The sequence below is a fragment of the Polyodon spathula genome, chromosome 3 (genome assembly GCF_017654505.1).
Source record: "Polyodon spathula isolate WHYD16114869_AA chromosome 3, ASM1765450v1, whole genome shotgun sequence".
NCBI classification, from domain to species: domain Eukaryota; kingdom Metazoa; phylum Chordata; class Actinopteri; order Acipenseriformes; family Polyodontidae; genus Polyodon; species Polyodon spathula.
The window spans coordinates 92,526,828-92,553,719 of record NC_054536.1 but is presented as its reverse complement, the minus strand read 5'-3'; the positions used below and the strand labels follow the sequence as shown (position 1 = coordinate 92,553,719).

At 38.2% G+C, this 26,892-nt stretch overlaps 1 protein-coding gene across 6 annotated transcripts; it reads left to right on the top strand.

The window, feature by feature from the left end:
* LOC121313659 (polypeptide N-acetylgalactosaminyltransferase 4-like) lies at positions 1-26,787 on the top strand. 6 transcript variants are annotated; one of them, XM_041246422.1, is made up of 11 exons: positions 10-160; positions 4,089-4,493; positions 7,259-7,428; positions 8,032-8,221; positions 8,521-8,706; positions 8,925-9,042; positions 12,175-12,351; positions 21,714-21,845; positions 21,957-22,067; positions 22,285-22,437; positions 25,450-26,787. In XM_041246422.1, the coding sequence occupies exons 1-11, from the start codon at positions 63-65 to the stop codon at positions 25,576-25,578; spliced, it is 1,869 nt and encodes a 622-aa protein (XP_041102356.1). In that variant the 5' UTR covers positions 10-62; the 3' UTR covers positions 25,579-26,787. The 6 variants fall into 6 exon arrangements, with proteins under 6 accessions (XP_041102361.1, XP_041102356.1, XP_041102357.1 ...); XM_041246423.1 differs by having other exon boundaries at positions 10-165; XM_041246424.1 differs by lacking the exon at positions 10-160 and adding an exon at positions 236-321.
* Positions 26,788-26,892: the final 105 nt, after the last annotated feature.

Genomic DNA, 26,892 nt, shown 5'->3' with positions numbered 1-26,892 from the left:
GAACGTAGCCATGGGCATGTAGCTGCTGATGGCATTGCGAGACTCGAGAGTTAGTGTCTTTGATGTTGGCAGCAATCACACACACACACACACACACACACACACACACACACACACCACCGACACTGTCTCCAGGACATAGGGTCGGGGATGTGCCCAGGTAAGGTAAGGAGGCTATTACGGTACATTTACGTAATTTCTACACAAAACCGTGCTCAGTTACAGCTTACTTGCGCAACAACAAGGTGGATTACTTGTAAGACAGTTGCAGGAAACAAGTTGAAGGCGTTTGAAAGCAATCTTGCATTCTTTGTCAAACAAGTAAATATGAAGTTATGTCATATCATTCATATGATATCGATCTATTGATCTGGTTTAATTGTGTTAGCACGTTTATTTTTATTTAAAATAATGCAGTGCTTACCTGTGTAGGTTACTTTGGTAAATATGCTTGGATTATTCCAAATTTTATTTTAAGACAATGCTGTACTACTGAAACTATTTTTAAAATAGTCGTTCAATGCCACACACTTGTTACACAACAATGTCTATTATTATTATTATTATTATTATTATTATTATTATTATTATTATTATTATTATTATTATTACGCGGTATTAATAAAACAGATGCGAGTACTAAAGTACACCTGGTACATTCTGTTTTGTATAGCAGGTAACCCTTCAGTACTCATCACTTACAGTTGAAAAATGTTCTGTGACGTAAGCAGTAAATACGAGCTGCCGTCACGTGCACCTAAATATTATGTTACACTTTAAACTGGCATTTTCCATAGGTTGAGGTCAACAGTAAGGAACGATTTAGAAGTCGGAGGAGGAGTCTTAAGAAATTATGTGTTAAATGTGGAAAATACCATGATTTTCTGGTTCTTTTGTATGTATGTTTTTCTTTTAACTGAAACAATCGCTCTCAAGCTGTAGTGCGTGTTCACCGGTTAAATTATTTGTTGATGTTTGTTGTAGTTTCTTGAACTGTGTTCTCAGCATCATCAGAAACTACACCTGTCGCACCAGTTTTTAACAACCTGCAAAGGCAATTCGGTCTGTACGGGACACTACTGTAACTTGCTCCACCCTGAAATCTTCTTTCAGCTAAAGTACAGTATATCAGTCTTTGATGGTGTATAGCCTATGATCTACAAGCTCTGATATCGCCAGTTTTCTACAAGGTTTGTACATTGTACTTGTACACTTTCTGCTTGCTTTACAAACACCTATGATGTTTGTTGCAGAAGTAATGCTTCCTTCCCTGCTACTGTATGCAACTTGGGGGCTACTTTCTAAAACTAAGCTTCTTCAGTCATTGGCCTTAATCAGTGAAGCAACTGATTGTGCAACAGTAAATGCTGTTGGTGCTCTGACAGATCTGGATTACAAACTTGATTAATATTGTGTGCTACTGTACGTGGCTAGTGCAAAGGGATACTTTGATTAATATTGTGTGCTACTGTACGTGGCTAATGCGAAGGGATACTTTGATTAATATTGAGAGCTACTTTATGTGGCTAGTGCAAAGCGATACTTTGATTAATATTGTGTGCTACTGTACGTGGCTAGTGCAAAGCGATACTTTGATTAATTGACTAATATTGTGTGCTACTGTACGTGGTCAGTGCGAAGGGATACTTTGATTAATATTGTGTGCTACTGTACATGGCTAGTGCAGAGGGATACTTTGATTAATATTGTGTGCTACTGTACGTGGCTAGTGCAAAGGGATACTTTGATTAATATTGTGTGCTACTTTATGTGGCACAGAATGAGCACAGGCAGTTTTATCCAATTATTTATTGCTCTCTTTGTATCCTAATAAAATGCAGTCTGCCTCATCATCATGCCGGAATGCATCTGAATGGCATTACAGTACATGTAGCCTGTATCATTTGTTCATGTTACGTTAGTGTAGGAGTACTGCAGGTGGCACAGTCTAGTGGGTTAATGTCAGAGTGCAAAAACTTTCCCAGCTACATGATGTCACTACAAAACAGAGCTGGCTGCAGGTGTTTCTCCTCCCATCATTAATGACAGTGCTGCAAACGTCTTGCCAGCAGCCTCTTCAGATACTGGACAGCAATGACTTTTACAGTACAGTAACTGGAAGCACTCCTCTCTCAGGGTGCTGCTGTGTCATAGCAGTTAGTCACCCCATTGTGGGCAGGTAGAAAAGACGCCTGTGATGTGGTTTTGGGGAGCACATCAAGGAATTGCTTGTGTTGTGCAGAGTACAGCAGTCATGTGACTGAAAGAATTGTACTGTACTGTACTGTGTACAGCTGCCTTCACTAAAATGACTCTTGAGATTTGAAAGCCTATCCACATACGGTCACATTTACAATGAAGCATGCTGCTGCCACAGATCCTAATAAATAGTATTTTTATTTACAAGTTTTTACCTGAAATATCGGGATTTAAAGAGTCTGGCTCCCTTCCCAGGTCACCAAAAAAAAAAAAAGAGAAAATTCTTTAGTGCACATAGAATTGCTGTAACATACACTAAATACACAGTACAGACAAGCATGGAGGGGTACTTGGTATGCAACATTGTAACAAATTCAAATTCACATTGAGGTACAGTACTGTCGTGCTGTAGTGGAAAAGTGAAATAAACAGTCAAGTAGACAAAAAAAGAATAGAAAATCTTACATTTAAGATTATTTTACATAATATGTTGCACTGTATGATTTATCTAACAGTTCTCACAAAGTATAGGACTGTTAGGACCACTGCAAGGGAACTAGTGGAAGAGCTGTCAGAAACTTCAATTTAGGGATGTAAACAGGCAGGTTCATTGGCACACAGAAACTAAAAATGATAAAACAGAGTTCTCAAAAGATGTAAAGCACTGTGCAATATCTGCTCTTCAACTTACAGCTTTTGCAGCTGAGTATTCTTCTTGTAGGTTTGTATGTCAAAGAACATCTACAGTGCAGCAGCTCAGTGTCATTGAAAAGCCTGCTACACCAGCCAAATACTGGCCAGCCTGTAAACCTTTGAGTTATTTATCCAAACGGTATCCACTGATTTCTCCCCCTGAAAGATCCAAGGGCAATTTGGCAGGTTTTTCATGATAATTTAATTGCAAGTTCCAACTGCTCAAAATCATGTGAAAGAGAAACATATCTGTTGAATTACAGTATAAGGAGGACATTTTCTACGACTTGTGTTTGTATACAGTGTCTGTTATGCAGATTAAATCCCTGACTTTCATTCATGGCACGTTGTGTACAGTGCACTATTACTAGTGTTACTACTACTACTGTACAATGCTACTGTATGTGCAGAATCTGGATTGCTGTCAGTGCTCAGCTGGCTATATAAATCATATGGTATACTGCAGATATGCAAAGGTAAATATAGAATCCGTTAAGGTGGAAACCATTTTGCACACGGTGTAGGCGATCAATGTCAAGCCTTCCTGAGGTGTCTTGGGCTAGTCGATGAAACACTGAAGACAGGAGGTGCCCACTTGATGACCCCTGCGAAGTGCCCCACCCAGCACATTCTAGCAGGTTGCCATTCAGAGGCACTAGGGAGGCTGCACTTTGGTTGATCCCTGGAGCCAGCATTGCTGTTGTTGTGTGCACTGAAGTGCTAGGGAGGCTTCAAATAGTCTGATCCCTGGAGCCAGCATTACATGTCAGACATTAACACTGGGCCAATAGGAAAACCACCTTACCTGGAGGAAAAGCACCGAAGGCTCATATATTACAGCAAAGCAACGCCTTGGTCGGTCCCCTCCACTACTAACTCATTGTGTCTTGGCGAAAGCCGAGTCCAATATAAGCATGAAGTAAATAACGGCTGCTTTCATGTAATGAAAATCATGGCCGTAGTTGGTGTTTCATCTGGTTTATGACTGTTTGCTAAATTTTGATAACATGGTCTTTTGTTTGTTTGAATTCCCAGATTGTTTGGTTGTCTGCCAGTACAACACTTGCAGCTGGACATTTGTGGCTTTGTTTTAGCATGTCATAACTACAAACCGATATACAGTTTGAGCAGTATCACAGTATCGTAAAAATAAACTACACTTTGGACTTCTTCTTTTCTTTCTTGTTTCCACACAGACTCAACGTTACCGCTGCAGAGGTCATGAGGGTGCGCTGGTCACGGAAGCTGGGCTTATTGGCTAAGACCTGCTTTCTGCTGTCTCTCTTGTGGGTGGCCTACCTCATCCTGGAGATGTCGACATCGTCCTATCAGGATTCGAATGGGGAAGGAGCTGGGAGGAACCTGCTCGAGAGACAATTCTCCAACAAGACCCTGGGTAAAGAGCAGCTTTCCCAGCCTGTCTACCAGAAGCCTCCTCCCGATTCCAATGCCCCTGGGGAGTGGGGCAAGGCTGCCCGGCTGCAGTTGGACCCAGAGCAGAAGAAGGAAGAGGAGGAGAGCATAGAGAGATATGCCATTAACATTCACCTAAGCGACAAGATCTCCTTGCATCGGCACATTGTGGACAGACGGATGTATGAGTGAGTAATCCCTGGCTTTTGCTCTGCCACTGACAGATGTTGATGTTTTTGGTGTCCTCTAAGTTTAATATATATATACAATATATATACAGTAGTTATCTTAACATGTCAATGGGCCTGCAAACGTAGGACAGAAGTTTCCCTGTGTTTCACTTTTCAGAAATATCACGACCTTGGATTGGCATTATCAAAATACAACATGTTTTTTCTTCATAAAGCAGTATTTTAAATTCTCAAAACAAAAAAAAAGAAAGTGCAACTGTGTCACCTGAGCAAGCATCTGCAAATTAAATGAGGAATATATCGAAACATCCGTTGTGGTTCTGAGACCGTGATTGAACACCCCTGGTTTAGACCCATTCCACAGTGGTTTAGGGATACCCAGCCTATTCTATATTTGTTTACAAGGACTTTTTGGTTGTTGCATCAATTGTTGCATTGAATCTCCTGCAGTGGTCTGGAATATACTTCATACACAACTGTATTCTGTGATTCTAAAGGTCAAGTTTGATTGTGGGTGTTTGGTAACGTTTCTCTAGCAGTTGGCTGCAACCCATTCTGTTTTTGGAGCTAGTAGCTATGCACTTGCATTTTCTATGTAAATGATAGCCTGCTGAGAGAGATCAGATAGAAAAGATCTGAAAAGGCAGTGCAGTAGCAGTGTTGTCCCTGGGAATGTGTCTTATCATTCTTAATGAAATATCTAGTTCTTTATTCTGCTAAGCCTCGCCATTGCTTCTTTATTTTGTCACAATACAGTCTTGCGCGATATAGTTTTACAAGTCTGCATGCTTTTGTTTCTTTGATGGGCATGAGAAATTCTTGAATAAATAAGTACATTCTTAACATGTAATTTCTAACTGGTTACTTCAAGTTAATGTACAGTAGGGTGTCTCTTACTGTATAAAGAGATTTATGAATTAGGTGTGGTGTTCTATGCATGGGATGTCATGTGTGCACAAGATGTAGCCTACTGTACTAGAATTTTTTCAAATACTTTACTGTGATTGGTGGAGTTTCTGATATGTGATTTATAATGTAGTAGTAAAGATCAAATCTGTTGGAAGTGTGTAAAAAAATAAAAGAATAATAATATTTTGCAGAAAGACCTGTCAGATTAGACTAAAGTTGCTACAGAATGTCTGTCTCTGGTGATTTAACTTCCACTGTAACAACAAGGCTTAAACTTGGCACTGGAGATTTTTATACTGTCATTTCCAATCTTTAAAAGAAAAATAAGGCTCTTTCACCTCCAGTCTGACTGGATCTCTACTGAAATAGAATACTAAACACATCAAGCATATGATAATGTTTTTTAGGTAAATGTTGAATCACCAAGTGTAAAAAAAAAAGATTTAAATTCAAATTTTATCACTGATTTATTTGTTAGAAATGTTAGCTAAATGTTGATTTTATATATATATATATATATATATATATATATATATATATATATATATATATACATAAATACAAATATTTAAATTCATAGATTTATTTGTTAGAAACCCAGATTTAACGTGTCAGCTAAATGGTCATTCACCAAGTATAAAAAACGATTTCTAGACTGATTTTAAATATAGAATTTGTGATACAGCATGTAAAAAGTTTCGGCAATAATCCTTACAATGTTGGTGCACTAGAGAGGACATTTTGAAAAGAGCTTTGAGACAGACTTTAAAGTTATAAGTGTAAAAAGTTGTCAGGACATTAACAATGAAAAAAAAATTACAGGTACATTAATTCAACAGTTGTAGCAACGTGGGGATGTGTAGTGCTATATTACGCAGGAATGTAGTTTTTCCTATTCACCACAATAAAGGGGGAAACATTTGGACAAAGTGGGTGAGCATCCTTCCTAAGCATCTGTGCTAAATTGCAAAGAACCTCTTTGAAGTCATACAGTAAACAGAATCTCCATGGGTGTAATCAGCTGTGCTACTATAACCCATTTTCAGTGCAGTTTTATGATCCTTTAATTGTATTGCCTGGTGCCAAACTTGGATTGGGAGGACAGCCTGGCAATAGAAATAGATGCAGAAATAGATTCCTGGCTTTGCTCAACAGCACACTGCACGTGAGATTTCACCTGCTCATTGGAACACCAGGGCGTCATTGACATTCCATCGCCATAGAGCCTACTGTTCAGTTAAGAAAATGGGTGTAGATTGAGGCCCATAGCAAAACAAAATGTTTGGTGTTTTTTTTTTTTTCTTCCAATAGATTTGATCTTTACGACTACATTATAAATCACATATCAGAAAATCCATCCAGTAAAGTATTTGACAAAATTCCAATACAGTAGGCTTATCTTGTGCACACATGCGATCCCATGCATAGAACACCACACCTATTTCCGCTTTCATAAATCTCCTTATACAATACTCTACTGTACACACAACCTATTACCTTATAGTTAATGAATACCTCTGAAAGTTGCATTTAATTCAGTGTGCCTTCACTGTCTTTTTTTTCCCCCATGCATTTATCTGGGGCTTTAAAAAACATTTAAACACTGTTCTGAGTTCTCTATAAATGTCCATTCTGCAGCTTTGAGCATGAGATTCTGCTAACCCTAGCTGCTCTGTACAGTACAATATTATAGAGAGTAGTGCAGGTTCATTGAATTGATGTAACAGTAAATAAATATGTTTTGTATTATACTGTGTTGTCAGAATAAATCCATATCCTACACAAATATATTAATGAATCTCTTCTGAGAGTACAGTCATCAACTCGGTTTATATTCCTATACCTCATTCCAGATGTAGATCCAAGGTATTTGATTACCAGAAATTGCCTACTACTTCTGTGATCATTTCCTTCTACAATGAGGCCTGGTCCACTTTACTGAGGACCATACACAGCGTCCTGGAGACCACCCCTGCTGTACTGCTGAAAGAAATCATTCTAATAGATGACTTCAGCGATAGAGGTACGTGATTTGGCATAAACACAAGCAAAACTAATGATAGCACAAAGAACTTGGAAGTTTAGCATTTATAAGGTGCTGGAAGTTGTTATTGTAAAGGGATAATGTTTGTATTAGCGATCGCTTGAGAGTTTCACTTTTCAAATGGTAAAAGGAAAGTTTCTTTAGGGTTACTTGCCAACGCCTCAGGGTCATTCGGGGATAGTGGAGCGCATTATTTTACTGAAAAATGAATCACAGAAACAGTCTCTATCTGCTTCACTTGGATGTGTCCTGGATTGTATGTAGGGCAATTCAGTTACTGTTTCCAGACAGGTGTTCAATTAAATAATGGACTAAAAGGGTCACGAGTGCATGCCACTGACCAGCGTGGAGCACAAGTAAACATCAGCAACATCTAAACATATATTTAAAATTAACCTTAGAACAATTGATTAGACTATTTTCCACCCTGCAAGTAGTTATTTTTTAATATCTCTAGCAATGGTATAAACTCTTTAGAAGTATCTTTAAGTTATTACTGTATTTTCTTTCGAGTGAAAAGACAAACTAATTGAATACTTTAGTTTACTTGACACTAACCTAATTGACCCACTTGACTTGCAGCCTACCTGAAATCTCAGCTTGAGGAGTACATCAGTAACCTAGACCGGGTTCGGCTCATCAGGACCAACAAGCGTGAAGGGCTGGTCCGCGGCCGTCTCATCGGAGCCACCTATTCAACTGGAGACGTGCTCACCTTCCTGGACTGTCATTGTGAGTGCGTTCCTGGCTGGATTGAACCACTGCTGGAGAGGTAGGTCTGAATCTGCTAATTGGACAGGAAAGATTTTAACCCTTTCTTTTGCTTCATATTTTGGATTAATCTGTTGTTTGTTTAAATCATTTTTAAAGCCTTAATTTTGCTGTACTGTAAATACTGCAATAGTTGCTTCCAACCAGTGTTCATCAATCAACGTGTATGTTTCAAATCTTGATTTGTGCTGTTTTTATAAAACTTTGTAAAGCGTTTCTGCCTGTTGTTCATAAACCCATAAACATCGTACAGTACCAGTATGACACCAAAAACATACAGGATGGCACTCTTTATTACAGAATTGGAGAAAATAAGACAGCTATTGTGTGTCCAGTGATTGACACCATCAACTGGAATACCTTTGAGTATTACATGCAGAGAGATGAGCCCATGATCGGTGGATTTGACTGGCGGCTCACTTTTCAGTGGCATTCTGTGCCTGAGCAGGAGCACCGCAGACGGAAATCCAAAATTGACCCCATCAGGTAGGATGTGATGGAACATTGGGAATGTGCCTGTTCTGTCTGTATGTGTCTATAGGTGTCTGTATTTGAAAAATGGTGTTGTTTCTTTTATAGTGACATGTGTTTAGAACGTGTGAGTTTTCATATTTCGAGTGCAAGCATGTACGTGTAAGTACAACAGAAGCAAGCCGTTTTAAAGCATGTGCCTGTACTTTAGATTCTGTTCGGTTCTCTGCCAGGTCTCCGACGATGGCAGGAGGCTTGTTTGCTGTAAGCAAGGAGTACTTTCACTACCTTGGCACTTACGATATGGGAATGGAAGTCTGGGGGGGCGAGAACCTTGAACTGTCATTCAGGGTAAGTCTGTCAACATTGTGATGCTTCTTTTGCAACAACCCCTAGTAGCATTTTAATTAAAAATAAACTAACTAACTAACAGAACTACATTTCAGTTTATTCGTCACGTAAGTAAAGGAATATTTGTCCCCTTTCAAGTACAAAATGTAACCATTACCGAATGGGTATTTACCTCCTAAAGACTCGAAACCCGAATAAGATATAACAAAACTGTTCAGCCGAATCTGTAGCACAGTCATGCCTGTCCCCGAGGGTACAAGAAAGACTGCTCACACAGATCTCGGTGCCATTTTTCCTTTTAAGAACTGGTCTGACAGGAAAGCCTATTCAGATAATTACTTGTTACTTTTTCGTCTATAGATTTAGCTTATGATATTAAGCGAGGTTATATAAAACAGGTTCATCTGTATTTTGTATTAATATACTAATTCTTTGTTTTATTTCAAGTGGTGCAAACTTTGCACTGAAGCAAATGCTGTTTTGATTTGACTGAATTTCAGTGAATGAATTTGCTTTGCTTAGTGTTTAAATACTGAGAAACCCCAAGCTAGTTGTATCCTGGAGCCCTGCTGCAGTGCAATGGGATTGAAATACAAATCCTATCTTTTTTTAATGGGTAAATTTCTGTTTATAAGAACATGACCACTGGAAATTACTTATTAATGCGCATTGCATTTGATTGTTAAAAACAAAAAGCAGCATATAAACAGATACAGTGCCGACAAAAGGTTTGTGAACCCCAATGATAATTAAGGAAATTCCATAGTTTTACCATGATAGCCTTCTTGAATCAAAACCAGGGTTTATTAACCAATTCCATGTCTTTTGAAACAAAGTGATGTATGAATTAGACAAACAAGGAGTAATTAAGATTCAGGGTATGTGAAAAAGTAAGAACCCCTGGTTTTATCAGCTCAATTAAGGGGATAATTAGAATCAGGTGTTTAAATAATTAGGTAGATCTTCAGGGGTGAGTTTGGGAGGTCCCACCCTATATAAAGATCAGAAACTTTGTAAATTTGGTCTTCACCATACAGGTGTGTGGAAACACGTCATGCCATGATCAAAAGAAATCTCTGAGTACCTCAGAAAAACAGTTGTTGATGCTTGTCAGTCTAGAAATGGTTACAAAACCATTTCTAAAAATTTGGGACTCCACCAATCCACTGTCAGACACAAAGAACCCTAGAGGATCTGCAGGCCACTCTCGCCTTGGCTAATGTGAATGTTCATGACTCAACTATCAGAAAAATACAAGAATGGTGTTCATGGAAGGATAGCCAGGAGGAAACCTCTGCTCTCTAAAAAGAACATTGATGCCTGTCTGTTCGCCAAAGAGCACATAGATGATCCACAAGACTTCTGGAACAATGTTAACTGGACAGCCGAGTCAAAGGTAGAACTTTTTGGCCTCCATAAGATGCGGTATGTTTGGCGAAAACAAACACAGCGTTCAAACAGAAGAACCTCATCCCAACCATCAAGCATGATGGTGGGAATGTGACAGTTTGGGGCTGCTTTGCTGCATCCAGACCTGGCATCTTGCCATCATTGACACAACCATGAATTCTGCATTGTATCAGAAGATTCTAGAGGAGAATGTCAGGCCATCCATCCGTGAGCTGAAGGTGAACCGAAAGTGGGTCATGCAGCAAGACAGTGATCCTAAACATACAAGCAGATCTACAAAAGAATGGCTGCAGAAGAAGAAATTCCGTGTTTTAGAATGGCCTAGTCAAAGTCCAGACCGTAAACCCCATCGACATGTTGTGGCTGGACATGAAGCGAGCTGTCCATGCAAGGAAGCCCTCAAATGTCACCAAGTTGAAGCAGTTCCATAAGGAGGAATGGGCAAAAATTCCTCAAAACCGATGTGAGAGACTGACCAACAGTTACAGGAAATGCTTAGTTGAAGTCATTGCTGCTCAAGGGGGTGCCACCAGTTACTGAATCTAAAGGTTCACATACTTTTTCACACATGGATATTAAATGTTGAATCATAAATGTTGAACAAGAGCCATGCTTTTGTGTCATTTGTTTAATCAGGTGATCTTCATCTATTATTAGGACTTAGATTAAGATTTAATAACATTTTAGGTTTGAAATATGTGGAAATCCTAAGGGGTTCACAAACCTTTTCTCGGCACTGTAGCTGCACACCGAGTGGTTTTAATAAGTAATTTGCAAGCCTTTGCCAACAGCGATAAAAGTATTTTGATCTTTATTGAGACCTTTTTTGTTTGTATACATGTATTTACTGTAAATAGGCAGTTAATTAGAGTGGGAGACTGTACGTTACCTTTACTGCCGCTAATGAGAAATTATGGTAATTACATTTTTTTTTCCTTTTTATGTCAAAGTGTTTTTTAAAAAAAAAAAAAAAAGGATAATGTTTAATAAAAAATATGTATGTAGTTAAAACATGATTTATACTGTACTATTATTTATATATTTTATTTGTTTATTAATATGTATCTTAAAGTGTAAACGAAAACACAGGGCTCTAATATTTATTATCCTATGCTGGGACACACATCCCTATAGTAGTTTTTTTTTTTATGCTGGGGCACATCCCACAGATATTTTCAATAAATGTATCTGATTAAGTCATGTCTTTTGCATGAAGAAATCAAACACTGCTGGTTTCAAACTTCCATCCATTTTTAAGTTCTGTGGATAGGTTTACAATTTAGAAACTGTGATAAAAAATCAAAATGAGTTTTAAAATATGGGTCGAGGTTTAACTTTTCAAAAGCTATGCAAGGCCCAGATGTTCCAGTAGATAAATATAACAAGAGCAATATAACTCAGTGGCATCTTCAAGTTCAAATAAACAAAAATAGTTACTATGACATCAAGCACCTACATAAGTATTCTGTTTTCAAATACACACACACTTGAAACTTTGGCAGCAGGTTTTTTTTTGTGCAAAATACTATAAATAAATAAAACACAGCAGCTTCCTGTGCTCAGAATGAGAAGGTCCTCTAATCTTCTGACAGTTTGTGTATCTGACTGTAAGTTGTATAGGTGCACATTGTGTTAAACAGAATGGGGACATTAAAAAAAACAAGTACCGAACTTTCAAACTTCAAACAGTTGTTTTTATTTTGCTGTTTTGTTTTTGGTCAGGTATGGCAGTGTGGAGGAACATTGGAGATCCATCCCTGCTCCCATGTAGGCCATGTTTTTCCAAAGAAAGCCCCATACGCCAGGCCTAACTTCCTCCAGAACACAGTGCGCACAGCAGAGGTTTGGATGGATGATTACAAACGACATTTCTACAACCGAAACCCTTCAGCACGTAAGGTAACCTAACAATTTACCAGTGGCAAAGCTACCTAAAGTAAAAACACTGGGATATATATATATATATATATATATATATATATATATATATATATATATATATATATATATATATATATATATACACACATACACAGTGGCTTGCAAAAGTATTCAGACCCCTGACCAATTCTCTCATATTACCGAATTACAAATGGTACACTGAAATTTCATTCTGTTTGATATTTTATTTTTAAACACTGAAACTCAGAATCAATTATTATAAGGTGATATTGGTTTTATGGTGGGAAATATTTTTAAGAAAAATAAAAAACTGAAATATCTTGCTTGCATAAGTATTCAACCCCTGTGCTGTGGAAGCTCCCAGTTTGCACCGATGAAAGAAATTGCCCTAACGAGGGCACAATTACCTTACCATTGGCCTCCACCTGTGAACCATTAAAGTTGCTGTCACATTTTCTGGATAAAAACCCCACTGTTAAAGGATCATTGGTAAGGCTATGAATGTGAAGGAAAACGAAGACCAGAGAGCATTCTACAGAAGTTAGAGATAAAGCAATACAAAAGCATAGAATAGGGAAAGGGTACAAAATAATATCCAAGTGTTTGGATATCCCAGTGAGCACAATTGGGTCAATAATCAGGAAGTGGAAGCTGCATCACACCACCCAGGCACTGCCAAAAAAAGGCCGTCCCTGAAAACTCAGCGCTCAAACAAGAAGGAGACTTGTGAGAGAAGCGATAGAGAGGCCAACAATCACTTTGAAGGAGCTACAGAATTCAGTGGCTGGGAGTGGCGTAATGGTGCACCAGTCAACCATATCAAGAGCTCAAAAAGTACCTTCTGAAAGCACGTCTACAGTTTGCCAGAAAGCATGAGAGTGACCCAGCTGCGATGTGGGAAAAGGTTTTGTGGTCAGATGAGACCAAGATAGAGCTTTCTGGCCAAAACCCAAAGCACTATATGTGGCGCAAACCTAACACTGCCCATGCCTCAAGACACACCATCCCTACAGTGAAGTATGGTGGTGGCAGCATCATGCTGTGGGGATGCTTCTCATCAGCAGGATTTGGTATCTTGTTACAATTGAAGGAAGAATGGATGGAGCAAAATACAGGAAAATACTGCAAAAGAATCTGCTTCAGTCCGCTAAAAAACTGAAGCTTGGGAGGAAATTCACCTTTCAGCAGGACAATGATCCCAAGCACAAGGCCAAAGCAACATTGGAGTGGCTCAAGAACAAACAGGTGAATGTCCTACAGTGACCCAGTCAAAGTCCTGATCTCAATCCCATTGAGAATCTGTGGCACTATTTGAAAATTGCGGTCCACAAACGTCATCCAACCAACCTGACCAACCTGGAGCAAATCTGCCAAGAAGAATGGGACAAAATCACTCCGACACTGTGTGCAAAGCTGGTACATACTTACCCCAAAAGACCTAACGCTGTTATTGCAGCGAAAGGTGGCTCTACCAAATATTAATGTGTGGGGGTTGAATACTTATGCAAGCAAGATATTTCAGTTTTTTATTTTTCTTAAAAATATTTCCCAACATAAAACCAATGTCACCTTACAGTAATTGATTTTGAGTTTAAGTGTTTTAAAATAAAATATTGAACAGAACGAAATTTCAATGTACCATTTGTAATTCAGTAATATGAGAGAATTGGTTAGGGGTCTGAATACTTTTGCAAGCCACTGTATATATATATATATATAGTGAAAGAACCTTGCACTTTGATGGTTCGTTGCCCCTTTAAAAGCAGACCCAGGAAACAGAAATTGATTTTTATGGCGCTTGCGCACACTTTTAATAAACACAAATCAAATAAACAAAACAGAAACAAAACCTAACTCCGTTTTGGAGCTCTGACTATACACCAACAGGTCCCTGACTAACACGCAGGACGGCTAAGCCATTTATCTGTCACAAAACACAAACACCGTACCGTGCTCTTGGCTGCTCAGAAACAGAGCACACCTTCAGCTTCCTACCTCTCAGCAGCCCAGAACAGACTGTCTGCTTTCTTTAAATACCCTGCACCTGGCTCTAATTTACAATTAACACCAGGTGCAGGGGATTACTAAACAATAAAACAATTAACCCATTAACACCCAAATATGCATTCTTACATGTTTTCTGCAGGGAAGGATTTTAACCCTCTCCCTGCCATCTTACTATATATATACTTTATACTTTGGATACTGTCCAATTTGAAGACTAACTGCCTCCTGATAAACTGGAACACATTCGCTCTCTCATTCAATCCTTGAGATCAACCATTCAATTTCTAAACAGAATCTTTCTCTCCTGGGACATTTCAATTTTGCAATTTGCATCATTCCTCAAGGTAGGACATTATTTATTGTCTTCTTGCTCTGTCTACGACAAATAAAAATCTCAACTCTCACATTAATATTACATCTGAAGCCTGGAAAGACGTTAGGATGTGGTCCTCTCTCCTTCAGCACTGGAACGGTCTTTCTCTGTTTTACTATGACTTCATTTCTGCCCCCCACGACCTCCCACTCCATATGGATGCTTCTTCTATCGGTTTTGGTGGATTTTTATTTTTCTTAATCAGTGGTTCTCAGATTCCTGACCTCCAGAAATCAAAAAATCCATAGCCTTACTCATCTATCCCTGCTATTTGCCTTCCACTTAGGGAAATGACAAAAAAGTTCCCTTCTCCCTATCACTTCAGATATTCTCTATCGCCTCATCTCAATTCTACGCCAGGATTGCTTTTCTCCTTTTGACGATATATTCATGGAATCCCTTTGTCTTTCTGCATTGTTTGGTTTTCTTCGCTGTTCTGAGTTTGTTGTCCCCTCCCCCTCAAGTTTTCCATCTCTGGGCATTCGTTCCTGCAACCTCTCTCTCATTCCTGACTCTCACTATCTCATTTTTCTTTGCATTTCTAAAAGAGATCAGTCAAGGGGAAACCCCTGTTCTGTTGCTAAAGTCACAAGCACTTTGTCTTTATTCTAGTAATCCCTTTACGCAGGTCTGGCTCCTGCCTCATTAACTATTTTTAAATGTGATTGTGGACTGAAATAAATATTTTTTATTATTATTATTATTATTATTATTATTATTATTATTATTATTATTATTATTATTATTATTATTATTATTATTATTATTATTAGTCTAAGTGTTATCATACTTGATTCATGGACTTGCAGCTCTCTTGAATTTCAGTCAGAACTGTGGGTTTAATTTGTTATTGTATTTTTATTGTCTGTAGCAGAAGAGCTGCTATTGTATTTTGAGTGAAGGCGTATTCAGCACAAAGCAGACTAGCTGTACTTGTGTGTGATAGTGGAACTCACTTTGACAGTAGAAAAGTAAGTGTCTTTCTGTCCAGTGAGCCGTCGAGGCATAAAAAAAATAAAAATAAACTCCCATTCATTTTTAGTGTTTTGCTGCTTAACACGGTTCAGTGTCTAACTTTCTGTTTAACAAATAACTGCACTGAGACACTCAATCCAATGTTGCCGCGGCCAGGATTGAAGTACAGTGTGTCAAAAGGCTCATGACACAACAATGCGATTAACACACGTTAAAAAAAAAATTATCTCCAAAAAAAACCTATGCGTTAATTTTAATATCTATAAGAAAAACTGAACTAGGCACTACATTTAAATTTAATGCGTAAAAATATGCATAGAAATTTTGTTGCACGGCTTGTTTGCCTCCCCTCCCACCTCCCTAAAACTTCCACTAACAACTACATCTCCCAGAATACAATGTCTTTAGTTTCTAGGAAACTGTACACAAGAAAACCCAACCCAGCAATCATTACCCAATCTCTGGCTAGCACTGTTGTCTTTGTAGCCAATCACTGTAAGAATACGAAAAATTCAAAGCTACACAGGTTGAAGTGTAAACACCCAGTCCAGCTACAAATCCAACTGGAACCATCGTCACAGGCAACCACTAAAAAAAGATGCCTAATATTGAACTAACTGTTTCATAGCTTATTAATGCATTTATTTATTGTATTCATCTGTATGGCTTTATATTGATGTTTTAACATGTTCACTGAGTTTAAGAATGGAATGTTAAAATATAAGTAACGTAATTCATTTGCAGTCAGTGTGATACCTCGAAAAAAAATGCACTGAGCCGATAAAGAACCTTGTAGAACACACATATGGTGGTGTACAGTAGTTCAAAGTATTATTTCAGTTACAATGGAAGGATCTTTTTTAATGCCTACCCCATTACCATTGAAGATTGTATATTATTTAACCAAGATTACTCGTGACTTAAAGGTAATTTTGCGTTTTACCACCAGAAAATACATTTTACTCTCAGTGTTCAAATTAGAGGGTACGGTACACCCAAAACCTTACCCAAATTCTGGATAATCGATTAAATAATTACATTTTTGTAACGCGCATAGTTAATAACATTATTTAAGTTTATCACTACTTCGTAAGTACATGCCCTCTGTGTAAACAAAAATTGCGCTGCCTCGGATCCAGAGCAGTTCGACAGGCTAGTATTCCTGGCAAACAACATGTAAATAAATTGTGCACATGGAAGAACACTGACTGTATACAGTTTGCGCTTCTTTGAAGTTTCAGAATGAACTGTTAAACCTGGAAATAATATAGTTTTTTTCAATGTATTTTTCAAACCGGGCTGCATGCTCCGTCTGCATTTCCTGTTGGATGACCACCTCAGTTGATGTAAGTACAATCAGTGACGCCCACAACTAGTAAAACTATGATGTGCATCTGAGGAGATTTTTGGAATTGGGTCCGAGCCGGGTATCTGTCTTTGGAACCTGGTATTTTTAGTCTGATTCCAGTTCCCAAACTATTTCCCAAACTATAACAGCAATTTTCAACTCTTTCCACATATTCTCAATTGGATTGAGGTCTGGGCTTTGACTGGGCCACTCCAGGATATTGACCTTTTTGTTTTTAAGCCACTCCAGTGTGGCTTTGGCTGTATGGTTGGCGTCATTGTCCTGCTGGAAGATGAATCTTCTCCCAAGTCCCAGGTCTCTTGCAGACTTCAGCATGTTTTCCTCCAGGATTTCTCTGTACGTTGCTGCATCTATTTTGCCCTCTATCTTCACAAGCTTTCCAGGCCCTGATGCAGAGAAACATTTCCATAGCATGATGCTGCCACCACCATGCTTCACAGTAGGGATGGTGTTCTCAGGATGATGTGCGGTGTTAGACTTGCACCAAACATAGCACTTAGCGTTGAGGCCAAAAAGCTCTATTTTGGTCTCATCAGACCATAGAATCTTCCTCCACTTGGTCTCACAGTCTCCCACATGCCTTCTGGCAAACTCAAGCCAAGATTTGATGTGAGTTTTTTTCAACAATGGCTTTCTTTTTGCCACTCTCCCATAAAGGCCAGTTTTGTGAATCACCCGGGCTATTAAGAACATAAGAACATAAGAAAGTTTACAAACGAGAGGAGGCCATTCGGCCCATCTTGCTCGTTTGGTTGTTAGTAGCTTATTGATCCCAAAATCTCATCAAGCAGCTTCTTGAAGGATCCCAGGGTGTCAGCTTCAACAATATTACTGGGGAGTTGATTCCAGACCCTCACAATTCTCTGTGTAAAAAAGTGTCTCCTATTTTCTGTTCTGAATGCCCCTTTTTCTAAACTCCATTTGTGACCCCTGGTCCTTGTTTCTTTTTTCAGGCTGAAAAAGTCCCTTGGGTCGACACTGTCAATACCTTTTAGAATTTTGAATGCTTGAATTAGGTCGCCACGTAGTCTTCTTTGTTCAAGACTGAACAGATTCAATTCTTTTAGCCTGTCTGCATATGACATGCCTTTTAAGCCCGGAATAATTCTGGTTGCTCTTCTTTGCACTCTTTCTAGAGCAGCAATATCTTTTTTATAGCGAGGTGACCAGAACTGAACACAATATTCAAGATGAGGTCTTACTAGTGCATTGTACAGTTTTAACATTACTTCCCTTGATTTAAATTCAACACTTTTCACAATGTATCCGAGCATCTTGTTAGCCTTTTTTATAGCTTCCCCACATTGTCTAGATGAAGACATTTCTGAGTCAACAAAAACTCCTAGGTCTTTTTCATAGATTCCTTCTCCAATTTCAATATCTCCCATATGATATTTATAATGTACATTTTTATTTCCTGCGTGCAGTACCTTACACTTTTCTCTATTAAATGTCATTTGCCATGTGTCTGCCCAGTTCTGAATCTTGTCTAGATCATTTTGAATGACCTTTGCTGCTGCAACAGTGTTTGCCACTCCTCCTACTTTTGTGTCGTCTGCAAATTTAACAAGTTTGCTTACTATACCAGAATCTAAATCATTAATGTAGATTAGGAATAGCAGAGGACCTAATACTGATCCCTGTGGTACACCGCTGGTTACCACACTCCATTCTGAGGTTTTTCCTCTAATCAGTACTTTCTGTTTTCTACATGTTAACCACTCCCTAATCCATGTACATGTGTTTCCTTGAATCCCAACTGCGTTCAGTTTGAGAATTAATCTTTTGTGCGGGACTTTGTCAAAAGCTTTCTGGAAATCTAAATAAACCATGTCATATGCTTTGCAATTATCCATTATGGATGTTGCATCCTCAAAAAAATCAAGCAAGTTAGTTAGGCACGATCTCCCTTTCCTAAAACCATGTTGACTGTCTCCCAGTACCCTGTTACCATATAGGTAATTTTCCATTTTGGATCTTATTATAGTTTCCATAAGTTTGCATATAATAGAAGTCAGGCTTACTGGTCTGTAGTTACCTGGTTCAGTTTTGTTTCCCTTTTTGTGGATCGGTATTACGTTTGCAATTTTCCAGTCTGTCGGTACCACCCCTGTGTCAAGAGACTGCTGCATGATCTTGGTTAGCGGTTTGTAAATTACTTCTTTCATTTCTTTGAGTACTACTGGGAGGATCTCATCCGGCCCAGGGGATTTGTTTATTTTAAGAGCTCCTAGTCCCTTTAACACTTCTGCCTCAGTTATGCTAAAGTTATTTAAAACTGGACAGGAACTGGATGACATGTGGGGCATGTTGTCAGTATCTTCCTTTGTAAAAACTTGTGAAAAGTAATCATTTAACATATTTGCTATTTTTTTTTCTTCATCTACAATTTTGCCATTTGTATCTCTTAAACATTTAATCTCCTCTTTGAATGTTCTCTTGCTGTTGTAATATTGGAAAAACATTTTGGAATTGGTTTTAGCTCCCTTAGCAATGTTTATTTCTATTTCTCTCTTGGCCTTTCTAACTTCCTTTTTGACTTGCGTTTGCAGTTCTGTGTACTCTTTCTGCGTACTTTCTTTTTGGTCCTTTTTTAATGCTCTGTAAAGTGCCTTTTTTCGCTGAATATTTTTTTTAATTGATCTATTAAACCATTTTGGCAATTTAGTTTTACATTTAGATTTGTCTACTTTAGGGATATAATTGTTTTGTGCCTCTAGTACTACATTTTTGAAGAACAACCATCCTTCTTCTGTGGGTGTTTTCTCTATTTTACTCCAATCTACTTCTGTTAGTCTCTGTTTCATACCTTCATAGTTTGCTTTTCTAAAATTGTAAACCTTAGCTTTAGTCTTTACTTTTGGGGATTTAAAAAACACTTCAAATGAGACCATGTTGTGGTCTGAGTTTGCCAGTGGTTCTCTGACCTCTGTTTTAGTTATTCTATCTTTGTTATTTGAAAAGACTAAATCAAGGCATGCCTCCCCTCTAGTCGGTGCCTTCACAAATTGTGTTAGGAAGCAGTCATTTGTCATTTCCACCATTTCTATTTCATCCTTCGCGCTACCCACCGGGTTTTCCCATTTTATTTGGGGGAAGTTGAAATCCCCCATTAGTATGGCTTCTCCTTTGCTACACACATTTCTAATGTCATTGTATAACAGATTATTGTGCTCACCATCTGAATCTGGCGGTCTATAGCATGCTCCTATTATTATGCCTTTTGAATTTTTGTCTGTTATTCTGACCCATATTGATTCGGTTTTATTTTCTTTGTCCAGGTTTAACACCTGGGCTTCAAGACTGTTTCTTATGTATAGCGCTACCCCTCCTCCTCTTCTGTCCTGCCTGTCTTTCCTATACAGTGTATACCCACAAATATTAAATTCGTCCCCATCACTCTCAGACAACCACGTTTCTGTAACACCTATCACATCATAGTTACCTGTTAGTGCAGTAGCTTCAAGTTCTAGAATTTTGTTTCTGATACTTCTAGCATTTAGATAAATACATTTAATGGTTGTCTTACCTGAGTTGTTGTTCTTGTTTTGATGCGGTCTCCCTTCTGTTTTTTTGTTGATGTAATATTGTTGCCGTATGCACAATGCCTCCCAGCTCAGCCGTGGAAGACTGTAACTCCTTTAGAGTTGCCATAGGCGTCTTGGTGGCCTTCCTGACTAGTGCCCTTCTCGCCCAGATACTTAGTTTTTGAGGACGGCCTGTTCTAGACAGATTCAAAGTTGTGCCATATTCTCTCCATTTCTAATAATGGACTTTACTGTGTTCCGGGGGATATTCAATGCCTTGGAAATGCTCTTATATCCTACCCCTGATTGATGCTTTGGAAGAACCTTATTCTGGATTTGATTTGAATGTTCCTTCATCTTCATGATGTAGTCTTTATTAGGAAATGTACTAATCAACTGTGGGACCTCCCAGAGACAGGTGTATTTAACCTGAAATCATGTGAAACACCTTAATAGCACCTTAACTCCATTCAACTAATTATGCGACTTCTAAAGACAATTGGTTGCACCAGAGCTTATTTAGGTGTGTCATAGCAAAGGGGGTGAATACTTACACAATCAGTTATTTTCCTTTTTATATTTGTAATTTATTTAGAACAATTTGTAGATTTTATTTTTCACTTTGACATTATGGACTTTTTTTGTGTTGATCAGTGGCAAAAACTCCTAATTAAATCAATTTTGATTCCATCTTGTAACACAGTAAAATGTGGAAAAGTCCAAGGGGGTGAATACTTTTGAGTAGGTTGTGTAAATCAAAAGGAAAAAAAATCCCATTTAAAAGCATCAAGATTTCAGGTTGTAACACAAACTGTGACGACATCCAAGGGTAGTGGATACTTACTATAGGCACTGTATATATATATATATATATATATATATATATATATATATATATATATATATATATATATATATAATGACTATTGTTCTGTAGTTTTCAATACAAAATCAATGAAAAATGGTGGCTTCATGATTAGAAAGAGAACTGATCTTTGAACGTAGACAGCCAGTGTGGCAGGTATCAAGCCTACATTTAAAGTTCAGTTTTTTTGGAAGGTACTAATTTTTTTATTTGTTGTTGTTTTTTATATGTTCCCTATTTTAGGAAAAGTATGGTGACATTTCAGAACGGAAACTCATCCGGGAGAGACTGAAGTGCCAGAGTTTTGAGTGGTATTTGAAAAACGTATATCCTGATCTGCATGTTCCTGAGGATCGGCATGGCTGGCATGGTGCAGTAAGTGATCTCTTTGTTGAGTTGCCACTTTATTGTTTCATTTGTCATTTATTTCCTTGTGAGCTAATTCAGGAACTGCCTGGATATCGTGTTTTTATTGTTTATTTGTAGGTGCGAAGCTCTGGGATTCACACAGAGTGCCTGGATTACAACACTCCGGACCACAACCCCACAGGAGCACATCTGTCTCTGTTTGGATGCCACGGGCAAGGAGGCAACCAGGTATTTATTTTTTTCATAGCCTTTTTATTTCCGTGATATTCTGTCAGATAATCAGGCTTGATGTGGAAAACTTGTAACGGGTGCTTAAAACAAAGCCATCATTACCAAACAGAAATATTACTCTTAAAACAGATTATTTCCTTTAGACAAACAATTATGTCAATATAGCGTGGGTGCTAAACTGCCAAGCTGAACAACTTTTTTTCTGTTTTTGTAGTACTTTGAGTACACGTCAAAAAAAGAAATCCGTTTTAACTCTGTGACGGAGATCTGTGCGGAGGTACCAGACAGACAGAAATACATTACAGTGAGCTATTGTCCACGAGATGGAACTGCAGTGCCTGAGAACATCATCTGGGAGTTCAGAAATGTAAGAATACAACTCTGTTTTCGTTTTTATTCTGATCTTCAAATTCAGATTATTACTACTTTTTTAGTTAAGAATATTAATAATACTAAGGTTACATTTAAGATTCATGTGTGTGATATAAAACTTGGACTGCTCTGGGCTGAAGTATTGCACTGTAGTGTCACAGTCTTCTTCAGTACAGTGGTTTACTGAGGCACCATCCTTTTAGAGGTAATTTGAATAAAATGCAAACCATGACTCAGTCACAAAGCAGAGATTCCACTTTAGCAGTCCAAGCAGAGATACTTACTAGATTGAAGCCAGCAGGTAGTGCTATAGAACCTCCATATATATATATAGAAAGTGCCTATAGAAAGTCTACACCCCCTTGAACTTTTTCACATTTTGTTGTGTCAGTGCCTCAGCGTTTCATGCATTTAAATGAGGATTTTTTTCCACTTGTCTACACACCATACTCCACACTGTTAAGGGGAAAAAAATTTTTATTGAGAAAAAAATTATATATTAAAAATACAAAACTGAAAGATCATAATTGGATAAGTCTCCAGCCCCCTGAGTTAATGCTTGGTAGAAGCGCCTTTGGCAGCAATTACAGCTGTGAGTCTTTTGTGATAGATCTCTACCAACTTTGCACACCTATTTGACAATATTTGACAATTCTTCTTTACAAAACTGTTCAACCTCTGTCAAGTTCCTTGGGGAGGGTTGATGAACAGCAATCTTCAAGTCATGCCACAAATGTTCGATTGGATTTAGGCCGGGGATCTGACTGGGCCTGCAAGGACATTGGGTTTGTGCCAAACATAACTCTTTGCATTTATGCCAAAAAGTTCCATTGTATTTTCGTCAGACCACAAAACTTTTTGCCATATGGCTACAGAATCTCCTGAGTGCATACTTCAAACAGGATTTAAGGTGGGCTTTTTTGAGTAATGGCTTCCTTTTTGCCACCCTACCATACAGGCCAGATTACACATTAAAAAACTATTTTAATGCATTTTAATTCCAGGCTGTAAGGCAACAAAAGGTGAAAATTTTGAAGGGGGGTGTAGACTTTCTATAGGCACCTTATATGTATGTATAAACACCAATATGTACTTTAATTGAGTTGTGTTATATCAAGACCTCTGTTTTTTAGTTTTTGTTAATTTAATTTTTCGGTGCTCATTTTTCGAGTTTATGTAAAACTTTTTTTTTTCTCTCGTGCTTTTGCTTTTTATATACTATGAAATTATTGTTTTCGATGACGGTCTTTTCACTGTCGCGTCACAGCATCAGGGTCCGGCAGATTTGTGAAGGTGTTTCATACCAGAGGCATCAATCAATCTGAAGCCCTGTCATTAAATATCCGTGTGCCCTTTAGCACTAACCACTGTAATATAAATACTATCTCATGAAAACTAAAATGGGGTCTTTTGCAGAAAAAAATTAAATACAAATGGGAATATGTTATGGATATTTGGTTAGCCTCCCGTTTCAAGTGCGAAAAGCAGTCTCTTTACTGTACGTCTTCAGTGTATTAAGTGCCTTCCCATTTCACACACAGACACACACACAAAAATGACTTGATTTTATAATTAATTATAAAACTGTCTGAACACTTGCTTTCTACCTATTAATTCTGAACACAGATCATTTACAGATCATAAACACATGGCGCTTGATTGTGCTCACTTGTTTTATTTATTGAAACTTTTTGCACACAATGCAGAGTACCCAGTTAGTTGAAAATAAGTACTCACTTTCTCCAAAACTAAACATCACTGAACAAAATTCTTCACACTGTCGTTGAACATCTTTTTTCTTTGTAGATAAACGAGAGGTTTATCAGTTCTCAACTTTTTTCACTAAGCTTTCTGATCACCGTTCCTTGGACATATGTATATATGGTAAGAAGAGGGGATTCTTACAGTGAAGTCAGGACTCGCTTACTGTCTTCTTGTGCGTAAAACAGTAGATGTCCACCCAGGAATAGTTTAAACCAGGGCAGTACCTGGATATTTTATTATTTGCAGGGTTTTCACAAATAAATTAACAAAAGACAAAACAAAACCTAGCTTGTACCCGAGCCTAAACTAAACAGTTCTAGTTTCCTTACAATCAATACTGGACAGCTAGGCTGCTTACCAGTGGCAAAACATATAACACCCCACTTGCACTTTCGACCCAAACTGAATCAAAACATAGAACACGCTGCTGCACTTTCAACCCAAACTGAATCAAAACATAGAACACCCACTGCACTTTCAACCCAAACTTAATCAAAACATAAACAATACCTTCTGATTCACAGAGTCTCATTCCTTTACACCATGAGGCCTCGCCTAAGCACTGACAATACCATCAGGGTTTCCCTTGCTTTTACCCAGGAACTCATGAGACCCAGGGGCTTCACCTGCCTCTTGGTACAGTGCATGCTAATAAATGTAGTCATGGTTTTTAAGTAGATCCCCAGGACTACATTCTCCTCTGCCTCCAGTTAAAGGGGAAATTTGGAATCTGGACTCTTGCACTAATGTATCTCCCATCTACTACTTTTCCACTATATATATATAAAAATAATTATATTACGGCAGGATGAGCACAGAGAAAGATGCTATCTGTTTTACGCTAAGCGGACGGTGTGAAAGCCTTCGAGATGCGACGTGCTTATGTGGGCTTTTTTTGTACCAGTAGTTTTTTGGGGTTTTTTTTAATGGGAAAGGGATGAAGTCAACACGAATTGATTAACTATTTCCATTTGTTGTTCTGTGTTTCCAATGCTTATTGGCTATACCCTGATTTCATTTATTTATTTAATTTTGGTATCATGGGTGTTTTATTGTTGTTTATCAGTTAAAAATGAAAAGCAGGAGCCCTAGTTGTATCACTCTGCATATGTAAATAAAATTGCAGGTTTTTTTTCCCCCATTGTGTATCTCTGGAATGAATTTGACATTGACAAGATATTGATCAAATGATAAAAAATAAAAATAAAGTAATTTTTTGATTTGTTACTGTATTTCATCCTAGGATGGAACTATCTATCACCCTCACTCCAACATGTGCATCACCTCCCATCACACTTCAGATGGAAGGACCGGCGTTGAGATGAGACTCTGCAACCCGAAGGACACAAATCAGATCTGGAGTTTTGAGTAAAAGGATATTCTGCTGTGACCAAGTGCCTGAGAGAAGTGCAAATATTGTGACAGACTATTGAGGAGAAATTAAAATTATACCAGCAAACCATCAAGCACAGAGTCCTTACATTCCTAATGAAAGTCTTCTGTGAAAATGTATTTGTGCCGTCACCTTTGTGCCTGTGGTAGTAAACAAAAGATTGTGCCTGGTCTGTTTCTGCAGACTGCCCATCACCCTCTCCCAACACAGCTGGACTGAAGTTTGAACACATACACTGCTAGTTCAGTTACAATGTTAAAGAATGTTGCACGACTGTTTCATGGTTTTGAATTGTGAATACACTTTGGTGTTTACTGTAATTAAGTCCAGAGTGCCAAGTTATTTGAGTCAAGTAATATAATATTGAGAGGCTTTACCCAGCAGACAGCACTCCTCCATCATAATAGAAGGCAGTTAGCCACAAAAGAGTTCACACAAAAGTGGACCAATATTCATGTAAAGTGCTATTTACAACATCACTGCTCACTCACAGATTTACACACAGAAATAAAGCAAACTTTCATTGATTGTGCTTGACTTAAAGAACAATAAAACAAGTACATATGCATGGTTTGAGAAATTCAGTGGAATTGCCACTCTGTGTAAATTTCTCACATCATACTATATATTTTTACAGTGGGGTGGGCAATTTGGGTTTTAACTGCAGTTCAGCTGCTGACTGACTGGAGCATTGGTTATGACAGCTGCACTACTGTGTGGAAGACAACCTCAAATTAATTGATTGATGATCTTGGATGTTCTTCCGAGCTTTTTAAAAAAATAAAAAATTCTACTTCACAATGACTAGTTTAACTGCACTGTTGTCTTCCATGTGGACTAATAGGTTTACATATTACCTGTAATGGCAAGATTTATCCAATACCTTGGGCTAAATCTAAATGGTTTATTATAGTGTAAAGGGGCTTGAATGGGATTGTGTAAAAATTGTGTTTGCATTTTTTGACTGAGGGACATTGAGAAGGTATTGAGCTATAAAGCAGTGAAAGAACCCACAGCTAGTGGGAAGAGCAGAAAACGAGAGTGCATGATGAAGAAAGGGGAGTGCATGTGAGGGAAAGAGGACAGCATAAGTGAGGGAGTCGGAACTTTGTATTACTTTGCCGTGAACACCGGCCCTAAACAGAGACTTGTTCTACTTGTTTAAAAAATAAATAAATAAACTGGTCAATCTGGTCTCCCCGAGTCTTCCTTCACAGAGCGATCTCTGATCGTAACTGCGTGCGTTTGTGTGTGTGTGTGTGTGTCTATATATATAGTAGCGGCGGTAAGAAT